The sequence below is a fragment of the Astyanax mexicanus genome, chromosome 24 (genome assembly GCF_023375975.1).
Source record: "Astyanax mexicanus isolate ESR-SI-001 chromosome 24, AstMex3_surface, whole genome shotgun sequence".
In the NCBI taxonomy this organism is placed as follows: Eukaryota; Metazoa; Chordata; class Actinopteri; order Characiformes; family Acestrorhamphidae; genus Astyanax; species Astyanax mexicanus.
Window position 1 is genome coordinate 28736327 of NC_064431.1, and position 22391 is coordinate 28758717.

The 22391-nt window shown below is 36.3% G+C and overlaps 5 protein-coding genes across 5 annotated transcripts in view; 3 read left to right on the top strand and 2 right to left on the bottom strand.

Moving 5' to 3' along the window:
• Window positions 1-1492, bottom strand: part of LOC103031331 (testis-expressed protein 264 homolog) — a 67659-nt gene extending 66167 nt beyond the window's left edge. The window contains exon 1 of the mRNA XM_049471776.1: window positions 853-1492. Within this exon, the coding sequence (XP_049327733.1) occupies window positions 853-1119 (267 nt within the window). The 5' untranslated portion in view covers window positions 1120-1492. The remainder of the gene's footprint in view (window positions 1-852) is intronic.
• Window positions 1493-3143: 1651 nt separating this feature from the next.
• On the top strand, window positions 3144-5554 carry gpx1a (glutathione peroxidase 1a). Its single transcript, XM_015607177.3, has 2 exons — window positions 3144-3459; window positions 4873-5554. The coding sequence occupies exons 1-2, from the start codon at window positions 3235-3237 to the stop codon at window positions 5221-5223; spliced, it is 576 nt and encodes a 191-aa protein (XP_015462663.1). The 5' UTR covers window positions 3144-3234; the 3' UTR covers window positions 5224-5554.
• Window positions 5555-7848: 2294 nt separating this feature from the next.
• LOC111195459 (uncharacterized protein C3orf62) lies at window positions 7849-11063 on the bottom strand. Its single transcript, XM_022682862.2, has 4 exons — window positions 10749-11063; window positions 9568-9793; window positions 9402-9460; window positions 7849-8708 (listed from the first exon to the last, which is right to left on the bottom strand). Exons 2-4 carry the CDS (start codon window positions 9783-9785, stop codon window positions 8437-8439), a joined length of 549 nt encoding a protein of 182 aa, XP_022538583.2. The 5' UTR covers window positions 9786-9793; window positions 10749-11063; the 3' UTR covers window positions 7849-8436.
• A 1832-nt stretch (window positions 11064-12895) lies between these two features.
• On the top strand, window positions 12896-16742 carry brk1 (BRICK1 subunit of SCAR/WAVE actin nucleating complex). Its single transcript, XM_007254551.4, has 3 exons — window positions 12896-13059; window positions 14992-15074; window positions 15788-16742. The coding sequence occupies exons 1-3, from the start codon at window positions 12942-12944 to the stop codon at window positions 15812-15814; spliced, it is 228 nt and encodes a 75-aa protein (XP_007254613.1). The 5' UTR covers window positions 12896-12941; the 3' UTR covers window positions 15815-16742.
• A 1801-nt stretch (window positions 16743-18543) lies between these two features.
• On the top strand, window positions 18544-22229 carry setmar (SET domain and mariner transposase fusion gene). The gene is made up of 2 exons (XM_022682601.2): window positions 18544-18803; window positions 20224-22229. The coding sequence occupies exons 1-2, from the start codon at window positions 18705-18707 to the stop codon at window positions 20986-20988; spliced, it is 864 nt and encodes a 287-aa protein (XP_022538322.2). The 5' UTR covers window positions 18544-18704; the 3' UTR covers window positions 20989-22229.
• The last annotated feature ends 162 nt before the right edge of the window (window positions 22230-22391 follow it).

The window sequence follows — 22391 nt, forward strand, 5'->3', positions numbered from 1 at the left end:
GAAATGTGAAATATTACACACAGAGTGATCTATTTTAAGCGTTTATTTATTTTATTGTTGATGATTATGGCTTACAGCCAATAAAAACCCCAAAATCAGTCTCAGAAAATTAGAATATTACATAAGACCAATTGGTACTTTTGGCAGTGTGGGCAGTGTACCAAGTCCTGCTGGAAAATGAAATCTGCATCTTCACAAAGGTTGTCAGCAGAGGGAAGCATGAAGTGCTGTAAGATTTTCCGTAACAAAACTGCACTGACTTTAGACTTGATAATAAAACACAGTGGATCAACAGCAACAGATGACATGTCTCTCCAAACCATCACTGATCATCAGTAATTTGTTGCATTTCATTTGTAAAACAAGGGACCAGACTCTGGAGGAAGAGTGGAGAGACACACAGTCCAAACTGCTTGAGGCCTTGTGTAAAGTTTCCACCATCAGTGATGGTTTGGAGATCCATGTCATCTGCTGGTGTTGGTCCACTGTGTTTTATTATCAAGTCCAAAATGCAAATTTCATTGGTCTTATATAATATTCTAATTTTCAGAGACAGTGATTTTTTATATTTTTCTATTGGCTGTAAGCTATAATCATCAACAACAAAATAAATAAACGCTTAAAATAGATCACTCTGTGTGTAATACATCTATATAATATATGAGTTTCACATTTTGAACTGAAGTATTGAAATAAAGTAACTTTTCAAGTATATTATATTTTTTTGGAGATGCACTAATATGTAATATGTATTTGCACTGAACAGATGTCAATGCTGTAAAATAAATTAAATAAAATTAATAAATAAATAAATAAATAAATCACTTGTACATAACAGCACATCTCCCTCACCTTCTTTGGATCATCATAGAAGATGCCCACAGTGGGCAGTGTTGGTCCTAGAGTGCAGCTCTCAGCAAACAGCCTCCCACACTCTTTATAAGGCCCCTGTTTGTATTTATAAGCTACAGTTATGGTCCTGATGGGAGGTGAACCGGTTCTGATGTGGATCTTGGTCAGGAGTCCAGAGTACAGAACATAAACAGACAGAATCAACAGGAAGCTGAACAGGACCCCAGCCAGGCTCAGCAGCAGCAGCAGCAGAGGAGGGTCCCACATGGCAGGACCGAGTGAGGGTGCAGGGCAGGGTCCTGAGGTAGCTGATCTTGAGCAGACGGTCTTGGGAAGGTCCAGCTGGATCAGTAAACGCTGTCAATGCTGATGAGTATGATGCGGATGATGAGGATGGAGATGATTGAGCAGATTTTGACTTTTCCACGCTGTTAAATCCAGTAATACTCTAAACTAGCCCAAGTGGAGCTGGCTGGGGCTAAACTGTTCATATTAGAGCGCATGCGTTGAGATATAAGTGTGTAAAAACGCGTGTAAACGTTTTAAAACGCGTTTGTTCATAAATCAGAGCTGCCGAGGTCAACACACATACTCCAACCAAAACACTGCACACGCTGCTTCCTGGACTGTACCATTAGCACACACATAGAGGGCAAATCCGGATTATAACACTAAATGTGCTTCAAATTACACAATTTCCAATGTAGACAACTAGCTACATTTCTCAGATTTGATTGCATATGTTCTATAATAGTTTTAAATGCCATGCCGTTAAAATAAACACGGAAAGAAGAGAGATAAAAACAGAACGGATCAGTTTGGATCAGTCCGATTCAAATCAAGACATCACTGAAGCTGACAGAGGCTGCGCAGCATATACGCATACACAGTTCAGTTTTTTTAAATTCTCTTTTTTTTAGGTAATATCTGGAAATATATTAAGACAAACAGAAAAAAATGTAGCACATTATTTTTATAGAACAGAACATACTTGATCGTGTTGATTAGTGTTAGTGAAATTTGCACAGTTATGCAATAAAATACAATGTGCACATGCTGCGCATTTTCTGTTAGCTTTTTTTTTTTTTTTTGTAGAGATGCTCAGACATAAATACAGTGTTTCGGGTGTTCTGTCGAGTTGTTTGTATTTTTTTTATGGTAATTCTTTTCTTCTTGGGTGCATTTAAACAACCGGAACCCCCTTGCCATTATTTGTCTGAGTATTACAAATGCGTAAATGACAGTTGATAATAATAAAAGTAATAATAAATGAGCAATGAAAAAAGGGTTATTAATCACCCCTAATAACCTAATATTGATTCAGGCTTTCCAAATATCCTACTGAAAGCATGTTTAAATATGGGTCTTTTTCTGGCATTTTTACGTTTAGATATGTACTAGGTTAGCACGGTTTGACAGGATAGCAAAACTCGACAGAACACCTGATCACATTTAAAGTTCAAAATCAGTTCATACTCATTTAAATTACCTAATTTACGTCCATAGTTCATAGTAACTAATTTAATTAAGGTCACTGTTGATTTTACCCTTAATATTGTTTATTAAATTGTATATTAATATTATTAATTGCTGTTGTTTTTCAATGTCTATTCATCAGCAGCCCATAATCAATGCTACCCCCAAAAAGCCTTTAAACTCAGGTGTATACAAGAACTTTCTTTGCTTTTTAGTAAAAAATAATTTTCTACTTTTTAAATTAAAAAATACTCAAAAGTAGTAGTAAGTTGCTTTTTAAAATTTATTTTAAGTTTTTTCCTGCTTTTATCTCCATTCACCTCATTCATAAAGGACTCGCTCGCGAGCTCTCTCTAGTGTTTCACATTTCTGATATAACAGCGGAAAGTGGTCAGACTCTGTAAACAGCTTTGGCCATACAGAAGATACGTTTCAGTAATTAAGCCTGTCAAAAGCAGATGATTCAACCAAAGCTCAGCTATTTCTTTCTCTCTCTCTTTCCTTTCCCAGTGTAATGTGTAACTTTATATTGTTGAGTTCTAAAATGAGCTGGAATATGAATGATATATTGTCCCAGAGAGTATTAATATGGTGATATAATAAAGTTAATACATTTCATTGAACTATTGTATCACATGTCTAAGTGTTATTACATTATTGTGTTATTATATACTCTCTGGGGCGGTGTGAATCTGCAGTGTGTGTGTTTGTATAATAATAGACTGTGTGTCAGTACTGTATTTATAGTCTCTGTAAGTAAGTTTGTACCACGTGGTGTGAGTGTATCTGTTAGTGACGTGCTGGAGCTCCGCCCCCTGGTTTGAGTCTGAACCTGAAGGAGAGCAGAAGGAGCTGTGTGTGTGTGTTTGAGCTCTGTGTGTGTTTGAGCTGTGTGTGTGTGACAGCATGGCCGCGGGTATGAAGAAGTTCTACGACCTGTCCGCTAAACTCCTCTCCGGAGATCTGCTGAACTTCTCCTCTCTGAAGGGGAAAGTAGTGCTGATAGAGAATGTAGCGTCTCTCTGAGGCACGACGGTCAGGGACTACACTCAGATGAACGAGCTCCACGCCAACTACTCGGACAAGGGGCTCGTGATCCTGGGAGTGCCCTGCAACCAGTTCGGCCACCAGGTGAGCCACCCTCACACTTCTAGCTGATCATTATTATAACCTGAGCTCTGTGTCCCCTCCGTCTGAACAGGGCTTGTTTTTAGAGTTTTAGAAGCAAGAATTTAGATCAGGAAAAAAACAACAATACAGGAAATGATGATTTAAAAGACTGATAATCCATAAAATACATAATAATTTAGAAATTTTATGATAATTATTAAAGTTCCTGATTGTTTAGATGCTTTCAGTTATGTCTCATAATTCCCAAAACATCTGATAGTTCAGAAAAAATGCCTAGTCATTATAAACACATTAGATTTGTATGAGTCTGATTATTTTAGAAAATATATGCTAAAATCAGAAAACTGATTTAAATGCTATAAAAAAATAAATGCTTGATACTTTTGAAAGCATTGAATGATTGTGGAAATTTTAGAAAATTTGTTGTGATTTAAAAAGTGGTGTATAATTCATACATTCAGAATGTGTCTGATTAATTATACTGCATTTGATTTCTTTGAAAATATCTTTTGCCTCAGAAAGTGTCTGATAGCCCTAAAACAATATCACACTATTTCAATATTCTTGGCAATATGACAAATGCTAAGTTTGCATATAAACTGCAAACTAAGAAAAGTAAATACAGTAAATAATAAAATAAATATGATTTAATGTAATTATTATTATTTTTTTTATATGGAGTGTTTTTTTAATCGTGACATAAATTGTGGCTATAATATTGCATACAATACGAAATGGCACACCACTAGTTTAGAGTGATTATGTGGTACCTCTCCTGTATGTACCTACATATGTACTTACTTTAACTTTTCAAAAAACACTATATTGGTTAAAGTTAATTTCTGTTGTTTAATAAGTCAAAATATCATGTGGTGCAACCCAACAGGAAAAATAATTATTTTAGGTACAGTTGAGAATGCGACATTGTAGAACAAAAACACTTTATTAGTTAATCTTTAGAAATTTCTGACCTATGAGGTGCACTTAAAATTCTATAATTTTCCCAAAAATCACCAGAGTGCCTTATAATGCCTTATGTTTGAAAATACTCAAGGCATTATGTAATGTACTTATAATCTATGTACTTATAATGTACTTGTAATCTATTGCGCCTTACAGTGCTAAAAATACTGTAGGCCTATGAAACCCCTAATATATGCGTTATTGAACCATAAACAAATACATACTGTATTTTTAAAAATAGGATTAATTATATAATTGCTCCTGTGCAGTTGGTTATGAAGCTAGTAGGCCTGCATACACAGACTGTTGTTTTTATCATCGTGACTTTGTGAAATTTGATAATGAGGGCTCCAGGGCATGCTGTAATGGGCTCTTAAGTCACTGAGGTTTTGGAATAACAGCCCACAGAGCTGCCTGAATTAATTCACTTGTTTCTTCTGTCCCAACCAGGAGAATGGCAAGAACGAAGAAATCCTCAATTGCCTGAAGTACGTCCGTCCAGGGAACGGCTTCGAGCCTCGCTTCCAGCTGCTGGAGAAGGTCGAAGTAAATGGTACCAATGCCCATCCCCTGTTCGAGTTCCTGAAGGAGAAGCTGCCCTTTCCCAGTGACAACTCCATGGCCTTGATGACAGACCCCAAGTTCATCATCTGGAGCCCGGTTTGCAGGAATGACGTCTCGTGGAATTTTGAGAAGTTTCTGATTGGTCCAGACGGAGAGCCGTTTAAACGCTACAGCAGGAACTTCTTGACCAGTGACATCGAGGCCGACATCAAGGAGCTCCTCAAGAAGGTCAAGTAAACTGGCCTGGCGCTGGGCCTGCTGGGGTTGTGTGGACAGGAGATAAGGGCAGTAAACATCTACCCCCGTCCTATCATTTCTGGCCACCAGCTCTGTTTGAGATGGCTCTGTTTTAGTGTGTGTTGGCTGACTTTGCTGACTTGGGTAGAGTGCGACTGTGCTGTAGGCTGTTTACTCTATGAAGGCGCCTCTTGAAATCTATTGTGAGGGGGGTGTCTGATGAAAATGTAAATGTCTGTTGATAACAGTGGTAATTTAACTACGTCCAGCAATGCTCAGCTCTACCGTCCAGCTCTTTTAAACCAAATAAACATTCCATAATGAAAAAGAACTGTTTCTCCTTTTTTGTTTGTTACCTAATCTAGAGAAGTTTGTCGAAATTCAGGAAAGAACCAGGCAAACCACAACACTTCACTTTTTTTTACTTCCTCATTGGTTGCTGTGCTACTGGTTTCCTTTTAACTGAAAGTGATTGGTGTGGCTCAGTGGATAACACCACTACCTGCTAGTGAGATATCATAATCATGATTAGGGAGATTAGGGTGCAATTCTCGGTCTGGGTGAATGAAAGCTGTGCTACGCCAATAAGAGTCCTTGGGCAAGACTCCTAACACTACATTGGTCCACTTCTGTAATATAAATAACCATGTAAGTCACTCTGGAAATGTAAATGAAAGGATAAGGTGAATTAGGTAAAAAAAAAAAAAAAAGGGCAACCTTTTTTTTTATTATTATTAAAGAGCAGACCTTAAGTTTTTTGTTTCTCATTTAAAGCAGTGAAAGCAGTGGTGTTCATGAGTGAGGAGGGCTCAAATACTCTAATAAATGACATACATATCATGTCATTTACAGCTCTGGAAAAAAACAAGAGGCCACTTAAAAAACTTCTGGAATATAAAAAGAGGAAGATAGATGACCACAAGCCATCAAACCAAACTGAACTGCTTGAATTTTTGCACCAGGAGTGGCCTAAAATTATCCAAAAGCAGTGTGTAAGACTGGTGGAGGAGAACATGATGCCAAGATGCATGAAAACTGTGATTAAAAACAAGGGTTATTCCACCAAATATTGATTTCTAAACTCTTAAAACTTTATGAATATGAACTTGTTTTCCTTGCATTATTTGAGGTCTTAAAGCTCTGCACCTTTTTTGTTTCAGCCATTTCTCAATTTCTGCAAATAAATGCTCTAAATTACATTTTTTTTATTTGGGATTTAGGAGAAATGTTTTTGTAGTTTATAGAATAAAACAACAATGTTCATTTTACTCAAACATAAACCTATAAATAGCAAAATCAGAGAAACTCAGTGGTCTCTTAATTTTTTCCAGAGCTGTATGTGTAATTTTATTACATGCAGAATTGCATGTGTGTACGTCTGTAGAGATTTCAGCTCTCCTTTGCACCATAGCAGAATGTCACAACAACAAACAACCAGATACTGGCAAAAGTCCTGACACTGTGTGACCTGTGTTTGTGTGTGTGTGAGAGTATTACAGTCAGACAGAAGTGTCTTTGTGCTGTGTGTGTTGTAAGAACATGTATAACACTGGTAAAGATTAGCTGGCAATAAAAATGATTAGTTTTGATAGTCAGTAGGTGGCAAAATAAAGGTTAAAGATTAATGACTGAGACAAGCTTCTCAGACATGCACATTGAATAAACCGCAATGAGTAAGAATTTATATATGGCAGTATACAGTATTTAGAGAATATGGATCTTTTGGACATATTCAGATTCACATTCAGATTCCTTTATTTGTCCCCAAGGGGAATTCAATAGGCATAAAATAACAGACACAACACGTACAACATTCATTGATACTCATAAACTGAGGTGTCAAGAGAGGTTATCTATACTGTACTGGAGTAATTATTTTTCATATGACTATCATCCAGATAGAGTGAATCTGATTGTGATTGGATGTAGAGAAGTATAAACATATACCATTCCAACTCCCTATTGGTTTATACTGTGATCCATTACACCTGCACATCACGTCATGCCCCCCCCCCCACACACACACACACACACTCCAGCAAGAACATAGCAGACGTATGTAGTGTAGTATGAAGATGAGTAAAAAGCTTAGTAAAAAAAAAGTTGATATTTCACTTTCTAAAGAAGTATTTTTAAAATCTAGTATCTAAAAATTAATACTATATATGAAAACTTCTCACACCTTTGCACGTAAATTTACACTTTATATATCAGCTTCAGGATTATGGAGCTGGACTGCCCTGGGGAGTCTTCCTTCTTTGTGTCCTGCACTGTGGACAGCAAAGTCTGCGTCCTGATGGAAGCCATTTAAACATGATAAGGGTCCTGCAAAATCTTGTGAGCTGATCTCACAGTTCACTGATCACTGGTAAGATGAGCGTAAGAGAATGAATGTACAGAGCATGTACTGTTTCTGATGCTATTTCTTTAGTGGCTCCTCCAGCATGTTGTCCAGATGCAGAGACAAGAGTACTGTGTCATCTGCAATTGCTATGGTACTTGTACTATTACTGCCATTCCCTCCTCTAGGTCAGCCTCAGTGTTGTCCTTGCTCAGCTGTCTCATTTAAACTGTAGGTCATGGCTTACATAACAGACTGGCGAAGATACCACTGTGTCATGGGTCTCCAACACTGCAGACAGACCCTGGCTCTTTGAACATGTTTATTTATAATGTCTCAGTTCCAAGTTTAATAAGGTTATATGTACAGACCACAGATCCGGAATTTTTTATCTTGTTTATTTGTAATGTGGCACACAAGTTTTATACATTCCATATTTATAAACAGTTTACGTTAAAGCTAAATATAAATAATATGTTTCAAAAAATGTATAAAAAAATATATTAAAAATATCTATTTCTCAATAAGTTCGTTTTAAAAAACAAATAAAAATAACTTTCAGTTAGACAGATGAGATTTTGGCAGTGTTCATATTATAATAATAATACATAGATTGCAATGCTATTTAGAATGAAGTGTTGGATTGCAATGTTATTTAAAAAAATCACAAACAATAAGAAAATGATTAAACATTTAGATATTAGATATTAGGCTATTTAGGCTATTTTTATTATTTATTGTTAACTGGTAACTTTTAAGGCCACAGTTCTTTATTGTTTTATCACTAAACTAGAGCCTAAAATCCATTTCTCCAGAGTCCTGTGCTCCAGTGCTCTGCCCATGCAAGGAAAATAACTCTGATCCACCCACAACTAGAAGTAGAGGTCATAGTCCTGCTCCATCTCCAGGACCATGTCCAGCAGGCCTGTGAGCACATCTTCCTCACCATCAGTGTCCTCTTCACTGTCTTCACCTTCCTCCACGCCACTGTCTGCACTTTCAGTACTGTAACTCCCTCTGTCTGATGGTAGTGGTGATGACTGTGTGTTCGTGCTCACCCTGAGGTTACCACACACCCGGTTGAGCTCATTCTCAAACTCCAGCTTTGCTAGTAGCTCCTCCAGAGTCTGCAGGCTGGAGGCCTCTTCAGGAAAGGAACAAGAACAGGAAGAATTACATAACTGCAGCGTTACAGCATTCCTGACCTCCATGAAGTGCTGGCCTTGTTTATGTATACTGTAATTCCACATATTTGTAATTAAATGCATAGCAATCAAAAAAAGGTATGGGGATGCCTGTTCATTTATTGTTTCTACTAGAATAAAGGGAATTAATAAATAATTTAAAAAATCTCTACTGTCAAGGAAAGTCTAGATTGATATACATCTCTGGAAAATATTAAGAGACCACTTCAGTTTCTGATTAAGTTTCTCTGAATTTGCAATTTGTAGGTAAAGCTTTGAGTAAAATGAACATTTTTGTTTTATTCTATAAACTATGGACAACATTATCCCAAATTCTAAATAAAAAAATGGTCAATTAGAGCATTTATTTGCAGAAAATGAGAAATGGTTAAATAACAAACCCTGGTTTTAGAATACAGTTTCCATGCATCTTGGCATGTTCTCCTCCACCAGTCTTACACAATGCTTTTGGATAACTTCATGCCATTCCTGGTGCAAAAATTCATGGCTTGTGATCATCAATTTTTCTTTTGATTATATTCCAGAAGTTTTTAATTTGGTAAAATCAAAGAAAATCATCATTTTTAAGTAGTCTCTTATTTATTTCCAGAGCTGTATGTGTAAATATATAAATATAAAGAGATTACACAGACCAAGCAATCCATCGCAGTTCTGTGGCACGGCACCTTCAGACTTCTTTTTGGATCCCAGGCTAAGTCATAAGGAAGGGTGTGGACAATAATTAGTAGTGTTATGACATCTTTAAGAAAACCAAGGCATATACTACAATCATATAATCACAGTTAAGCACATACTCACCATGCAGGCCTGCAATCAGGCCTCTCTGAGTGTCTAAACATCACATTATGGTACACTGGGCAGAGGCCGCAGTCATGAAGGATCTCAGTGTGGCCAATAATGTATTGAGGCGAGACATAAATAACAGGTTCTGAGGTGTTGTGTGAAGCAGGTGAGCAGTACTCATGATCCCGGGCTGCTGAAAGGCCTTGTATATACTGTCTTAGCTGGGTTGGCATTTTTCTAGCTACCAAGATAAAGACAACATTCTTAACTTTTTAGTCTTAAAAAAAAAAAAAAACTACTATGACATAACTGCACATTATTGTGCTGTATCTGTGAACTCAAAATAATGAGAGAGCATCTCAAAATAATGACTTATTATCTCACAATAATGAGTTAGCATTTCAAAATATCTCAGAACAATGACCTAGTATCTGAAAATAACAACTAAGTTTTTAAAAATTATGACATTACATCTCAAAATAACAAGTTAACATCTCAAAATACTGATATCTCAAAATAATGACATCATATCTCAAAATAACAAGAAAGCATCACAAAATAATGATATCTCAATAGTATCTTAAGATAGTGACTTAGTATCTCAGAATAACTACTTATTATCTAAAAAACATATTTACTTTATATCTGAAAATAACAAGAAAGCATCTCAAAATAATGTCTCACAAAAACGAGATAGTATCTCTAAATAATGACTTAGAATCTCACAATTACGACATAGTATCTCAAAATAATGAAAAAAGTATGTATGCAATAATTAGAAAATTAATATGTGCTGGAATTTGTGTTTATTTTAGCTGGCGTGAATGGGCTTTCATAGATCTTTAATGGTCAAGATTGTAAAAAAAAAATCCAGGGAATCCAGGGAAACATACTCTATTCTGGTTAACTAACTTATTATTTTATTTATTTATAGTTTTTTTGTTTTAGTTAGATGGGCTTCTTTGTCTATTAACCTGGTTGATTCACCAAGCTGGTAGCTGGGCAAGCTAGTTAGTTAGCTAGCTAGCTAACATAAACAACCAGAAGATTCAGTTTCTAGGTTACCAGGTTAGCTAAGCTAGCCAGTAATGCTAAAGGTCATTTATGCCTCATTATCAGTAATTCTGAAAAAGTTTAAAAATATATATTCTAGCTAATACAACTGATATGTATAATAATTTCAAAAATGCACTTACTTTTTTCCTAGTAAACTGTATTTATATGAACAGCAATTGGATAATTAATGTTAGCGTTAGCAAATTAACCTGTCTAACTAGCTAGGTTAGTTATTAACTAGCTTGGTTAACAAAGAAGCCAGTTAACGTTAAAATCGTTCGTTCAAATAGATATTTAAATAATTCACAACGTTTCCGTTTATATAGGCTGTTTAATATAGTATTTAATCAATTAACGTTAAATAATTAGATTAATCTAGGACACTGTAGGGCAGTTCCCCAGACAGAGATTAAGCATGGTTTTAGACTTCACAGAATTTTCAATGGATATTTACGGTTAATCTCTGATCTTATATATATAGTATATATATGACAGTCTGTAGGGTAAAACTAATGCCTGAATATAGGTCACTGCCTAAAACCGTGTGTCAGTGGAGCCCTCTTTTGCCCAAGCCGTTGTCGTCGCTTAAGTTACTCAAGGCTCCAGCCCCTGACGTCCAATAAGCTGTAAATTCCCAATAGTCTGTGTAAATAAATTAGTTGAATGCATTGCTAATATAAACACATCTACAACTGTATATTACCTATAGCTAGTGTTTTCATACATACAATGTACACATACCCACACACTATATACACTTACTAGAAGCAGAACTCACACCTATATACCTCATAATGTGAAAAAACAGTGTTTTTTCATGTACAATGTAAATATTGATGTCAATATTCTTAAGATTTTTATTTACATTTTTATTATTTATTATATTTCATATTGTTAATATTTTATAACGTTTAAAAGCTACTTTAGTCTCAAAATAAATGGTAAACTGTATAAATGGTGGAATGCCAATACTTGGACTAAACATTTGGTTAAATGCTAAAGTCCAAAAATGTTTGGTTAAATAGTGGAATGACAATAATTGGGCTGTTTCAAACGTGTCAAAAAACTTTTGGTTAAATGCTTAAGTCTAAAAACCTTTAGTTAAATGCTAAATCTAAAAACTTTTAGCTAAATGGTGGAATGACAATACTTGGGCTGATAAAGAAGTGTCCAAAAACTTTTGGTTAAATGCTAAAACCAAAAAAGCTTTTGGTTAAATGGTGGAATGCCAATATTTGGGCTGATAAAGAAGGGTCCAAAACATTTGGTTAAAAGATAAAGTCCAAAAACATTTGGTTAAAAGATAAAGTCCAAAAACCTTTGGTTAAATGATAAGGTTCAAAAACGTTTACTTAAATAGTGAAATGCCAATTACTTGGGCTGATAAAGCAGTGTCCAAAAACATTTGGTTAAATGGTGAAATGCCAATACCTGGGCTGATAAAGAAGTGCCAAAAACGTTTGGTTAAATGCTAAAATAAAAAAAATGAGTGCCAATACTTGGGATGATTAAAAAGGTTCCAAAAAAATTGGTCTAATGTTAGAATCCAAAAACCTTTGGATAAATGCTGGAATGCCAATATTTGGGCTGATAAAGAAGTGTCCAAAAACGTTTGGTTAATGATAAGGTTCAAAAACGTTTGGTTAAATGGTGGAATGCCAATACCTGGGATGATAAAGAAGTGTCCAAAAACGTTTGGTTAAATGTATAAGTCCAAACACGTTTGGTTAAATGCTAAAATCAAGAAATGTTTTGGTTAAATGGTGGATAAAGAAGTGTCCAAAAACATTTGGTTAAAAGATAAAGTCCAAAAACATTTGGTTAAATGCTTAAATATTGCTTAAATAAATGCTAAATCTAAAAACTTTTAGCTAAACGGTGGAATGCCAATACTTGGGCTGATAAAGAAGTGTCCAAAAACTTTTGGTTAAATGGTGGAATGCCAATATTTGGGCTGATAAAGAAAGGTCCAAAAAAATGTTGGTTTAATTTTAAAGTCCAAAAACTTTTGGTTAAATGGCTGATAGAGAAGTGTCAAATAAAGATGAACAAAAAAAATGTCTGATTCTAATTACCTTATTACTGCATAATTTTTTTGTAATATAAACTTTGTTATTAAAGATAAAGAAATCGAGATAAATAATAAAGATTTATGTCTGGTAAACAACAATAATATCTGCTTAATATCTGCTTTATTTTTTTTAAATGGAATAAACTGCAGAATGACCCACTTTTTCGAGGAGCCGTATACTGTTGAGTTTTTCGCCGCATGTTTGGCTGCAGGCGGCGCTGCGGAGCCACTAAAACAAACGCAGCGGCTTCAGTAGATCAACATGGCCGGACAGGAGGATCCAGTGCAGAGAGAAATCCACCAGGACTGGGCAAATCGCGAGTATATCGAAGTGATTACCAGCAGCATCAAGAAAATAGCCGATTTCCTCAATTCCTTCGGTGAGTTCGGCCAGAGGAGCGGGCTGGGGGCTGTGTGTAACCGGCCGTGAGCTGCGGTAGCCGCGGTGCTAACGGTGTTAGCTAGCGTGTGGAGGAATGAGGAGGGGCGGATGGATAACTATTAGCTGGTTAATGTGGGTTATCCCTGTTTTTAGATATGTTCACAGGCTTTTGGCTCGTTATTTAGAGCGTAACTGGAGCTGGGGAGGGTGTAGTGTACATATTTATACAGGACAAGTCGTCACCTAGAGAGCTAGTTTAGCCTTATAGCTTAGCTAACCTAGCCAGCTAGCTTAGCCCGTCAATATAAACATAAACATAGTGGACTCAGGCTACAGTAATGTTAATGCAGTTAGCTGGCGGGATAGATAAACTTTTTGAGTGTAATAAACCGTAAATGTGAGTCTTTAATATTACAGTACAGTGTATATAAATGTATATTTCTCATTATACCTCCTTAGCTACATATAAACCACTAGCTTCTTTTAGCTTCCTGTTTTTTTCTGGGTGCGTTCTGGTGGCGCTGCAGCTCAGTATGACTAATGCTAACCATACACCAGAGAACTTTAAAAAGACAGTAGACACCCAAAGACAAGTCACAGACTTTTTACTCACAGATAGACAGAGGATCACTGTTTGCAAGACTGCAATTAGATTATTTCTGAGATTATTTACCATCATGCTTCTGGTGGAGATTACATACAGTCGAATTACATTTTGAGTTACAAATAATGTGTACATCAATACTGTGATTTATTAGAGATTTACAGCTTTTGGCCCATCAACAGTTTATTTTTTAGTCACAATGTTACTTCTTGATATTTTTTAATATAATACATTTTGTGTTTAACTCTGCCAATTTGCTTATTTTCACTTTTTTGCTTCAACCTTGAAAAGAAAAGAATCACAGTTTCACTGCTATACCTATTTAACTTTGTTTTAGATAGAATCAATGCAATTAAGAACACCATTCTTGCAAAATGTGTATTTATTAAACTTGTTTGTATCAAAAATAACACTGAACAACAAGACAAAGTAGTGCAAAATAAAATAACTTTATATATATTGACTTTAAAGTGCTACTTGTGTTTAAAGTATTGTACATATTAAAGTAAGGTCCATTTAAGACGTATTAACTGCAAAATGTGTTTTTTTTTTTATCGTTTGTGAAGAGTCACGTAAAATATTAAGTAAAAAAGTAAGTAATATTGCTTTGCAGCTTCCTGTAGCTCTTCGATTGGTTGTTGACATTGTTCAGGTCACTATTTGTGTGAGCTAAGTCTCAAAACTTACGACAATATTTAACACGATCGATTTTATCTGGTCTTATCTGATTGTCAGGACGCGAAAAACACTGACTTCAATCCTAACCATCTTACACTGAACAATTAAGATGACACGACCGCAAATCAACTCTAGCAACACTCTTATGATTTTATCCTGACACTGGAAATTTGTCTGCGACAGTGAAATCGCTTGAAAATTGTTTATTTGCAAAATATTTTTAGCCAACTGGTTCTTACATAGACTGGTCACATCTTTAATCCCTCTTTTTCACATTAACTGGATAAACCAAAGAATAGGTCTATTGAAACTACCAGTAATAAAAAAGATAGAAAATATTTTGAAGTAGCTCAGCCAGTGTTGGCCAATTGTAATATTGCAGTCGGCATAGCTTGGTCCTTTTCCAGAATACAAGTGGCCAATTCCCTGTGATGGATATCTGGGATGTGCTTTATATATTGTCTTGTTTCTGTATGTTGACAGTAATGATTTTGACTGGCAGCATATGGCAAAAACAACTATTAAATGGATGTTTTTTTCTATATTGTACAAATGTCTACTGCTAAAAAATTGCTAAATAAACTATGCTTATGTACAAAAGTAAGAGTAACAATCAGTTTCTGAATATCTCTCTGCTTTCTTTACCAGATATGTCGTGCAGGTCCCGCCTAGCCACCCTGAATGAGAAGCTGACTGCCCTGGAGAGGAGGATTGAGTACATTGAAGCCAGAGTAAGAGCATATGTGGTGTTAAAAAGTCCATTAACAGCATTATACACTATTCCAATTAGCAGCCTGGTTCCTCTGTGTGGGTTCAGCTAAGCCATGAATCTGAACACAGATAATGCACATGCTTTTGATTGATTGAGGTCTGTCTCGCTGTCAGTGAAATAATCTGGTCTATATTCAGGTAGTCAGCTGACCTCATTCTTTCAGCACATACTGTTCCTGAACCTAGACCTGACCAACTTCAGCATCAACCCCACATAATTTGCTTAATTAAATCCAGGTGAAGACTTTTTTTTAGCTAGGAAATGTGGCATGTCAGAGAGCAGCCTCTCAGAACAGAAGACAGAATTTACGTGCATTTGTCATTTACATGCAAAACTCTACTCAACTATTAATAGTTTATTTTTTTAGACGGACATAATGCAATGCAAATAAAAAATATCGTCACGCTTTTGCATGTTTGCATTCTGCATTAGTTGAGGTTTGTGGCACAGATGTAACCCTCTAAACAGGAACTTGGTGAGTTGGACCATAGTGCTACAGCTCAGAATGAAACTGCTGGGTGTTAAATATTCAACTTAAGCAAATAAAAGACAGCTTGTTCAGCAACAGCCAAATCAAGCTAAAATAATTTATGTGTAAGCACAACTTTAATGTATCTTGTATCTGTAATGAGCTGCATAGTATAACTCACTTTCTCTCCTTTTCTCTTCAAGGTTACGAAAGGGGAAACACTGACCTAAATGTCTCAACGCAGAGGACGAGAAAAATGGCCACTCTCCGTTTTTTCCTCCTTTTCCATTCAAGTTCAACAACTCAACCAACTGTCACTTGACAGACTGTTTTAGACCAGCCTCTTAAAGCCCAAATTAGGAACTGCTGCAGCAGCACCATCACTGGACTGATTCTGAGTTCTGTTTCTGAAAAAGAGAACGTGGAAAACATGCACATTTTACGTTTTAAGAGGGCATTCTTTAAAAGTCTCTTGTTTTGAGCAGCTGCTGCAGTTCCTAATTGGGGCTTTAACGTGCGGGACCATTGTGATGACGTCTATGAGCATTTTAAATGTGTTCCACACTTTCTGCCTCAGTATGAACAATGTTGTTTTATTTTGGATCCTTGGTTTGGGTCAGTTGACTTGTTACATACGATTGATTGGTCCCCTTTTTAACTTTGCTCTCAAGCTTGAACAGCTGTTCTAAACATGCAAACTTAGACACTAAACCTTTTAGAAATATTGAGCGTTCAGTAAAGTAATCAGTAAATAAAACATGGACAGAAGAATAGCCTGGATGCCTTCCAGATCATAACGGTTCCATTTTATTTTTAACCGAACAAAAAAAAAAGATAATTGTGAGAATTGTTTATTTTTTTGCCCCTAATGTGTTTAACTAGTTTCTTTATATATTTTGTAATTGTTTAAAATGCAAAATAAGCCTGCATATGCAGAAACGTGGCTACCCTTGTCTCTCATGCAATAGAACGAACATCTTAGCAGCTTTACAAAGCACATAATAGCGTGTGTTGGGTGGGGGAGTTTCTAAAGTGCCAATCAGACCATGTTGAAGAGGCGGATGCATCTGCAGCAGTGCGGTTTTGTGTTTTATTTAATGCTCATACATTGATGTTTTGTGGTTTAAACAAGGAAATAAAAAAATCAAGTAACTGTCAGGGTTGTGTTTTTTAATCATATTTTCATATATATTAAATAATATGGCTTAGCAGTGTTTTTTTTTCTTACTAAAATTCACAATTTGATACTATTTTTTTCCATATTTGTTTTATTTAATTAGTGTTGCCTCACAAATTTCGCACAGCCACAATAAAAATGTTTTATCTATTAAGCATTTATTATAGGTTAATTTAGGTTCATTATTGCCTGTTGCTTTCTCTTAAACATTTTATTTCAAAGGAATATATTTTAGATCTTACCTTCTCTTTTAATACTTGAAGCTTATTCTGATATGTGTTTAGGCCCAGCTTTTGAACTTTCCAGTTTGGTCAAAAACAAAGTGACAGTTATGAAAAGGGACCACAAACTATGACTACGGTCTGGCCCCTTCAATTTGACAATTTATTTTCTGAAAATACTACAGTATTTCTACAGTATTTTTATTTGGAATTTGGAAGAAAAGTTATCAGTGGTTCATAGAATAAAACAATTATTAACAGTTATTTTTAGTTAAACATATACCTTATTAATATAAGTATAATTTATTTAGAATTTTAAAGAGATCTTTATATGTTTATAGACATTTATACGGAGCCCCTAAAGGGACGTGGTGTATTTTTTTTTTTTTTACATAGAAAGTGGTGAGCACCGCTTACTAAGTCGTGAGCACGACTTACTAAGTCGTGAGCACCACATACTAAGTCGTGAGCACCACATACTAAGTCGTGAGCACCAGATAATGGTAGCTAGCAAGCTATAGTTTAAACTGGCATATGTTCCATAGTGTAATGTGATTAACTAGCTAGGTTAGCTAATGTTATCTATATTTCATTGTGAAATGTTTTAGCTAACGATAGCCAGCTAACTCTTATTAGACACAATCCAGTTATCAAAATCATATTTATTTAGCTGCCATGTGTGATCAAATGTAGGCTGCTTTTACAAAGATCTAGCTTGCTAACCTAATGCTAGCTAAGTTAGCTTAGCTTTAAGGCTTTCATTGCTCTCTGTACAATATATGGTAGGCTTGGGTTAAAGTAGCCGCTGTGTTTGGTGTGTGTGCGTGTGCCCAAAAGCTTTTCTGTGCACATCTAATAAGAGTAAGCTGGCTAACGTTAGTTAACATTTCCCAGTGAAAAAAAAGTAGTTACCATTAGCTAACATAGCTAACGTTAGCTAATACATTTCCCACTGAAATAAAGTAGTTACAATTAGCTAAACTAGCTTACATTAGCTAATACATTCCCCACTGAAATAAAGTAGTTACCATTAGCTAACCTAGCTAACGTTAGCTAAAACATTCCACAATGAAATATAGATAATATTAGCTAACCTAGCTAGTTAATCACATTACACTGTGGAACATATGCCAGTTTAAACTATAGCTTGCTAGCTACCATTATCTGGTGCTCACGACTTAGTAAGTATGTGGTGCTCACGACTTAGTAAGTCGTGCTCACGACTTAGTATGTGGTGCTCACGACTTAGTAAGTTGTGCTCACGACTTAGTAAGTCGTGCTCACGATTTAGTAAGTCGTGCTCACGACTTAGTAAGTGGTGCTCATGACTTAGTAAGCGGTGCTTACCACTTTCTACGTAAAAAAAAAATACACCATGTCCCTTTAGGGGCTCCGTATATATCTGCTTTTATTTTGAAAAAAAGTACATTTAGGTTTTTCTGCAGTGAGAAAATTAATAGCTGCGTTAATTAAAAACCTGCAAAAAAAATAAAGTTTATGTTGTAAATATAACTAGTCATTTTTTAACTGAGTCCCTAAGACTCTGACTTAGGGACTTTAATTTTGAAGTGCGGGCTGGTGATGCTGCTCCTCTAGTTGGTGTGTGTAAGGTAGCCGGGTGTGCGCGGTGTTGTTGGGGCCGGGGTCAGTGTTGGAGCTCCTCGGGTCGGGCCGGTTTTCGGGGCCGGTCTCCGGGTGCGGTGAGCGGCTGCGGTGTGCAGCATGCTGCGCTCATTCGGTGCGGATTTAAGCGGCGGTCTGGAGAATATTCCGGTTTTAATAGAGAGCGGTGTGAGTCAGGACGCTTTGTCCAAACTGCAGGTAGATTTTTACTGATTATTTTCTGTATATTCCCTTTACACAGACTCTACAGAAGCGCGGCGTGTTACTGCACTGTGACGAGTTCAAGCTCTCTATATTTATTTTTCTCTAAACATAATATTTTTCACACTTTTTTAATAATGTTTTATTATGTTTGTTTATGCGCTGCCTTGTAGTTCATATTTACGACCAGTAGATGGAAGCAAAATCTTTATTTTAGCATATAACTACATTCTTATACTATTTATCTATATATTTATTTATTAGTGCATCTCAAAAAATTAGAATATCATTGAAAAGTTACTTTGGAGAGACATGTCATCTGCTGGTGTTGATCCACTGTGTTATATTATCAAGTCTACAGTCAGTGCAGTTTTGTCTTCCCACAAAATCTTACAGCACTTCATATCTTACAGCTTCCCTCTGCTACTGACAACTTTTATGGAGATGCGGATTTCATTTTCCAGCAGGACTTGGCACACTGCCCACACTGCCAAAAGTACCGTTTCTGAGACACTGATTTTATCAACAATAAAATAAATAAACGTTTAAAATAGATCACTCTGTGTGTAATACATCTATACAATATATGAGTTTCACATTTTCAACTAAATAACTGAAATAAAGTAACTTGTCAATTATATTCAAAATTCTTGAGATGCATTAGTGTATATATATATATATATATATATATATATATATATATATATCCCAAATATGACATGTTATAACAAATGTATCTACCAAAGAAAAGAAAATCAAACAAGGGTACATAGGTTAATTAAGTGTACATTCTTCTTCTTCTTCTTCTTCTTCTTCTTCTTCTTCTTCTTCTTCTTCTTCTTCTTCTTCTTCTTCTTCTTCTTCTTCTTCTTATTATTATTATTATTACAATTATTATAGAAAATACCAGACACAAGTCTGGAAGTTCTGAAAATGAATGTAATTAAAACTAAAATAAATAACTTTGAACTTTAAAAGGTTGTTCATGGAAAACATTTCTTTAAAGCATTTAAATGGTTAAATGGTCGGAACAAACCTTCATAAGCAAGAAGTGATGCTCTCAGGATGTTTAGTAGGTCATATGTCACTTAGGAACTTTGAGTTAAAGTAAAGGACAGAGTGATGTAAGGAATTTTACACAGCTTTTAAAGGGTCAGCAGGCTCTATTGGGTTGTTATTATTATTTTTACCATTTTTATTGAACCATCTTGTGCTAAAATATAAAAGTCACTTTGGTACATTCAGTTCTTTCTAGTAACACAGATGCTGTGAAGTATTGTAGGGAATTGTGTGATATAGTTTTTGCAGAATTACAGTATTGTATCATTGTGATATAATGTTTATTTTGGAGAATGTACTGGTAAATCTGGAGGCTGCTGCTGTATTAACTGCTGTGTCTGTAATGTGTGTCCTGCAGTACACTCCGGAGAACGTACAGGGTCCAGGCTGTGATGTTGACCCGAGTGAGGTGACCCTGCCCGGCTGTGTTTGCCGAGCACAGTCCTGCGTGCCGGACGGCTGCCCGTGTCTGTGCTTCGGTCAAGCCTACACCAGCGAGGGCCGACTGGTCGAGCGTCAGGCGGACGAGGCCGACCTGCTCCACAGCCAGCCTGTGTTCGAGTGTAACGTCCTGTGTGAGTGCAGTGAGTCCTGCCAGTCTCGCCTGGTCCAGAACGGCCTGCGGGTGCAGCTGGGCGTCTTCCGTACTCAGGACCGTGGCTGGGGGGTTCTGGCTCTGGAGCCGATCCCGCGGGGCTGCTTCGTGTGTGAGTACGCCGGGGAGGTGATTGGGTTCCAGGAGGCGCGGCGGAGACAGCTCTCTCAGACTTCCAGCGACATGAACTATATCATCTCCGTCCGGGAGCACGGGGGAGAGAGGAGGTTCATCCAGACGTTTGTAGACCCGGCATCTGTGGGCAACGTGGGACGCTTCCTGAACCACTCCTGCCAGCCTAACCTAGTGATGCTGCCCGTACGTGTGCATTCACTAGCGCCCAGGTTGGCGCTGTTCGCCAGCCGAGACGTGGAAGTGGGTGAGGAGCTCATGTTCGACTACTCTGGAGGACATGATTCAAATACACAAACACAGATGGACGCTGGAGCTTCTCAGAAGAAACCATGTCACTGTGGAGCTCCAAACTGCACTGGATTTTTACCTTTAGATATTTCAGTCCTGTGCTGATGTGAGGAGAGTGTTGAAATGCACAAAAAAATAAAAAACACACATTTTATATAATTTAATTTATCAAAAAATGTCCTGGAACCAAAGTAATAAAGCAGACTCATGTTTAATACCTCCACCCCCATGCTTCACAGTTAGGATGAAGTTCTTATTTAGGAAAGCAGTGCTTGTGTTCTGTGCCTCTGCCAAATCAGAAATTGATGAGACAATATGAAACATTTAAAATAAAACCTGGTTTCTAGCACTTATTTGTATATTTAACACTTATTTGATTAGAGAGAATGGAGGTTCTCAAAGGAAAGAATGTCAGTGTGGAACAGCGAACTGCACTGTTTTTTTTTTTTTTTTTTAAACTTTTTGACATGTCCTGCCCTGATGTGATAAAAGTGTTAAAATGCACAGATTATAAAAAAAAACACGCACTTTATATAATTATATATTTGTCAAAAAATGTCCTGGACCCAAAGTAGACCCAAAATATGATACATCCACCCTCATGCTTCACAGTTTGAAGACAAAGTTCTTATATGGAAAAGCAGTGTTTGTGTTCTGTGCCTCTGTGAGAATTTTTTATACACCCCCAAATCAGAAATTGATAGGACAGTGTGAGAAATTGAAAGTAAAACCCAGTTTCTTACATTTACTTTAACTCTTAATTGATTACAGACAGTATATAGCTTCTCAGAGGAAAGAATGTCAGTGTGGAACAACAAACTGAACTGGGGTTTTACCTTTAGACATGTCCTTATAGACTCTTTTATAGACAGTTCATTTAGATAAATGTATTATTCTATGGTTTTCATGCAGATTGTTCAACTGATGTCTCAGAAATCATAATTCAAAGTCATTTTATTCCATATTAAGTAAACTGTTGAACCACTGCTACTGGTTGACACAATATAACAAACTTTTAAATTAGGTTGTGCATTGACTTGTTGACAAAAACAAGGACATCCTTAGAAAAGATGTGGTCCTGAAAACAGCAAATGCTGCTTTAAGATCTCAATGTACTTTTCTGCATAAAATCTGCTTTATTAAAGTGCACTGACACCTTGACAAAACATGGACTTGATGCTGATGAAAGTGATTCTGTCCAATGAAAAATAATTATCTCCATTTTTGTCTAATTTTTTTTTTAGTTTATTACATAATTTGAACATACAATCTATCCCCTCCAATGTGTTGGAATTTCTTGATGAATGGACTAGAGACTTAATAAAATAAACAGGTTCTTCAATGAAGCGCTGTCGCTTGTGGTTAATCTGGAAATCTAAGTTTACTGTAAGAAAACGAAAGCACTTTACTCACCCAAATAAAGGGAAGATACGAGAGAAATCTGTGTAGATTAACATTAAAAGAATTACAATTTGTTTACCTGACTTTGCTCCACTTAACTTTATTAC

Bases quoted from the DNA above. Each gene is read 5' to 3' on its own strand.
- LOC111195459 (XM_022682862.2), bottom strand. From the start codon at position 9,785: ATGCCAACCCAGCTAAGACAGTATATACAAGGCCTTTCAGCAGCCCGG. The intron at 9,461-9,567 runs GTGAGTATGTGC...CTTATGACTTAG, and splicing joins CCTGATTGCAGGCCTGCATG to CCTGGGATCCAAAAAGAAGT. The intron at 8,709-9,401 runs GTCTGTGTAATC...CCTTTCCTGAAG, and splicing joins GAACTGCGATGGATTGCTTG to AGGCCTCCAGCCTGCAGACT.
- setmar (XM_022682601.2), top strand. From the start codon at position 18,705: ATGCTGCGCTCATTCGGTGCGGATTTAAGCGGCGGTCTGGAGAATATT. The intron at 18,804-20,223 runs GTAGATTTTTAC...TGTGTCCTGCAG, and splicing joins ACGCTTTGTCCAAACTGCAG to TACACTCCGGAGAACGTACA.
- brk1 (XM_007254551.4), top strand. From the start codon at position 12,942: ATGGCCGGACAGGAGGATCCAGTGCAGAGAGAAATCCACCAGGACTGG. The intron at 13,060-14,991 runs GTGAGTTCGGCC...TTTCTTTACCAG, and splicing joins CGATTTCCTCAATTCCTTCG to ATATGTCGTGCAGGTCCCGC. The intron at 15,075-15,787 runs GTAAGAGCATAT...TTTCTCTTCAAG, and splicing joins TTGAGTACATTGAAGCCAGA to GTTACGAAAGGGGAAACACT.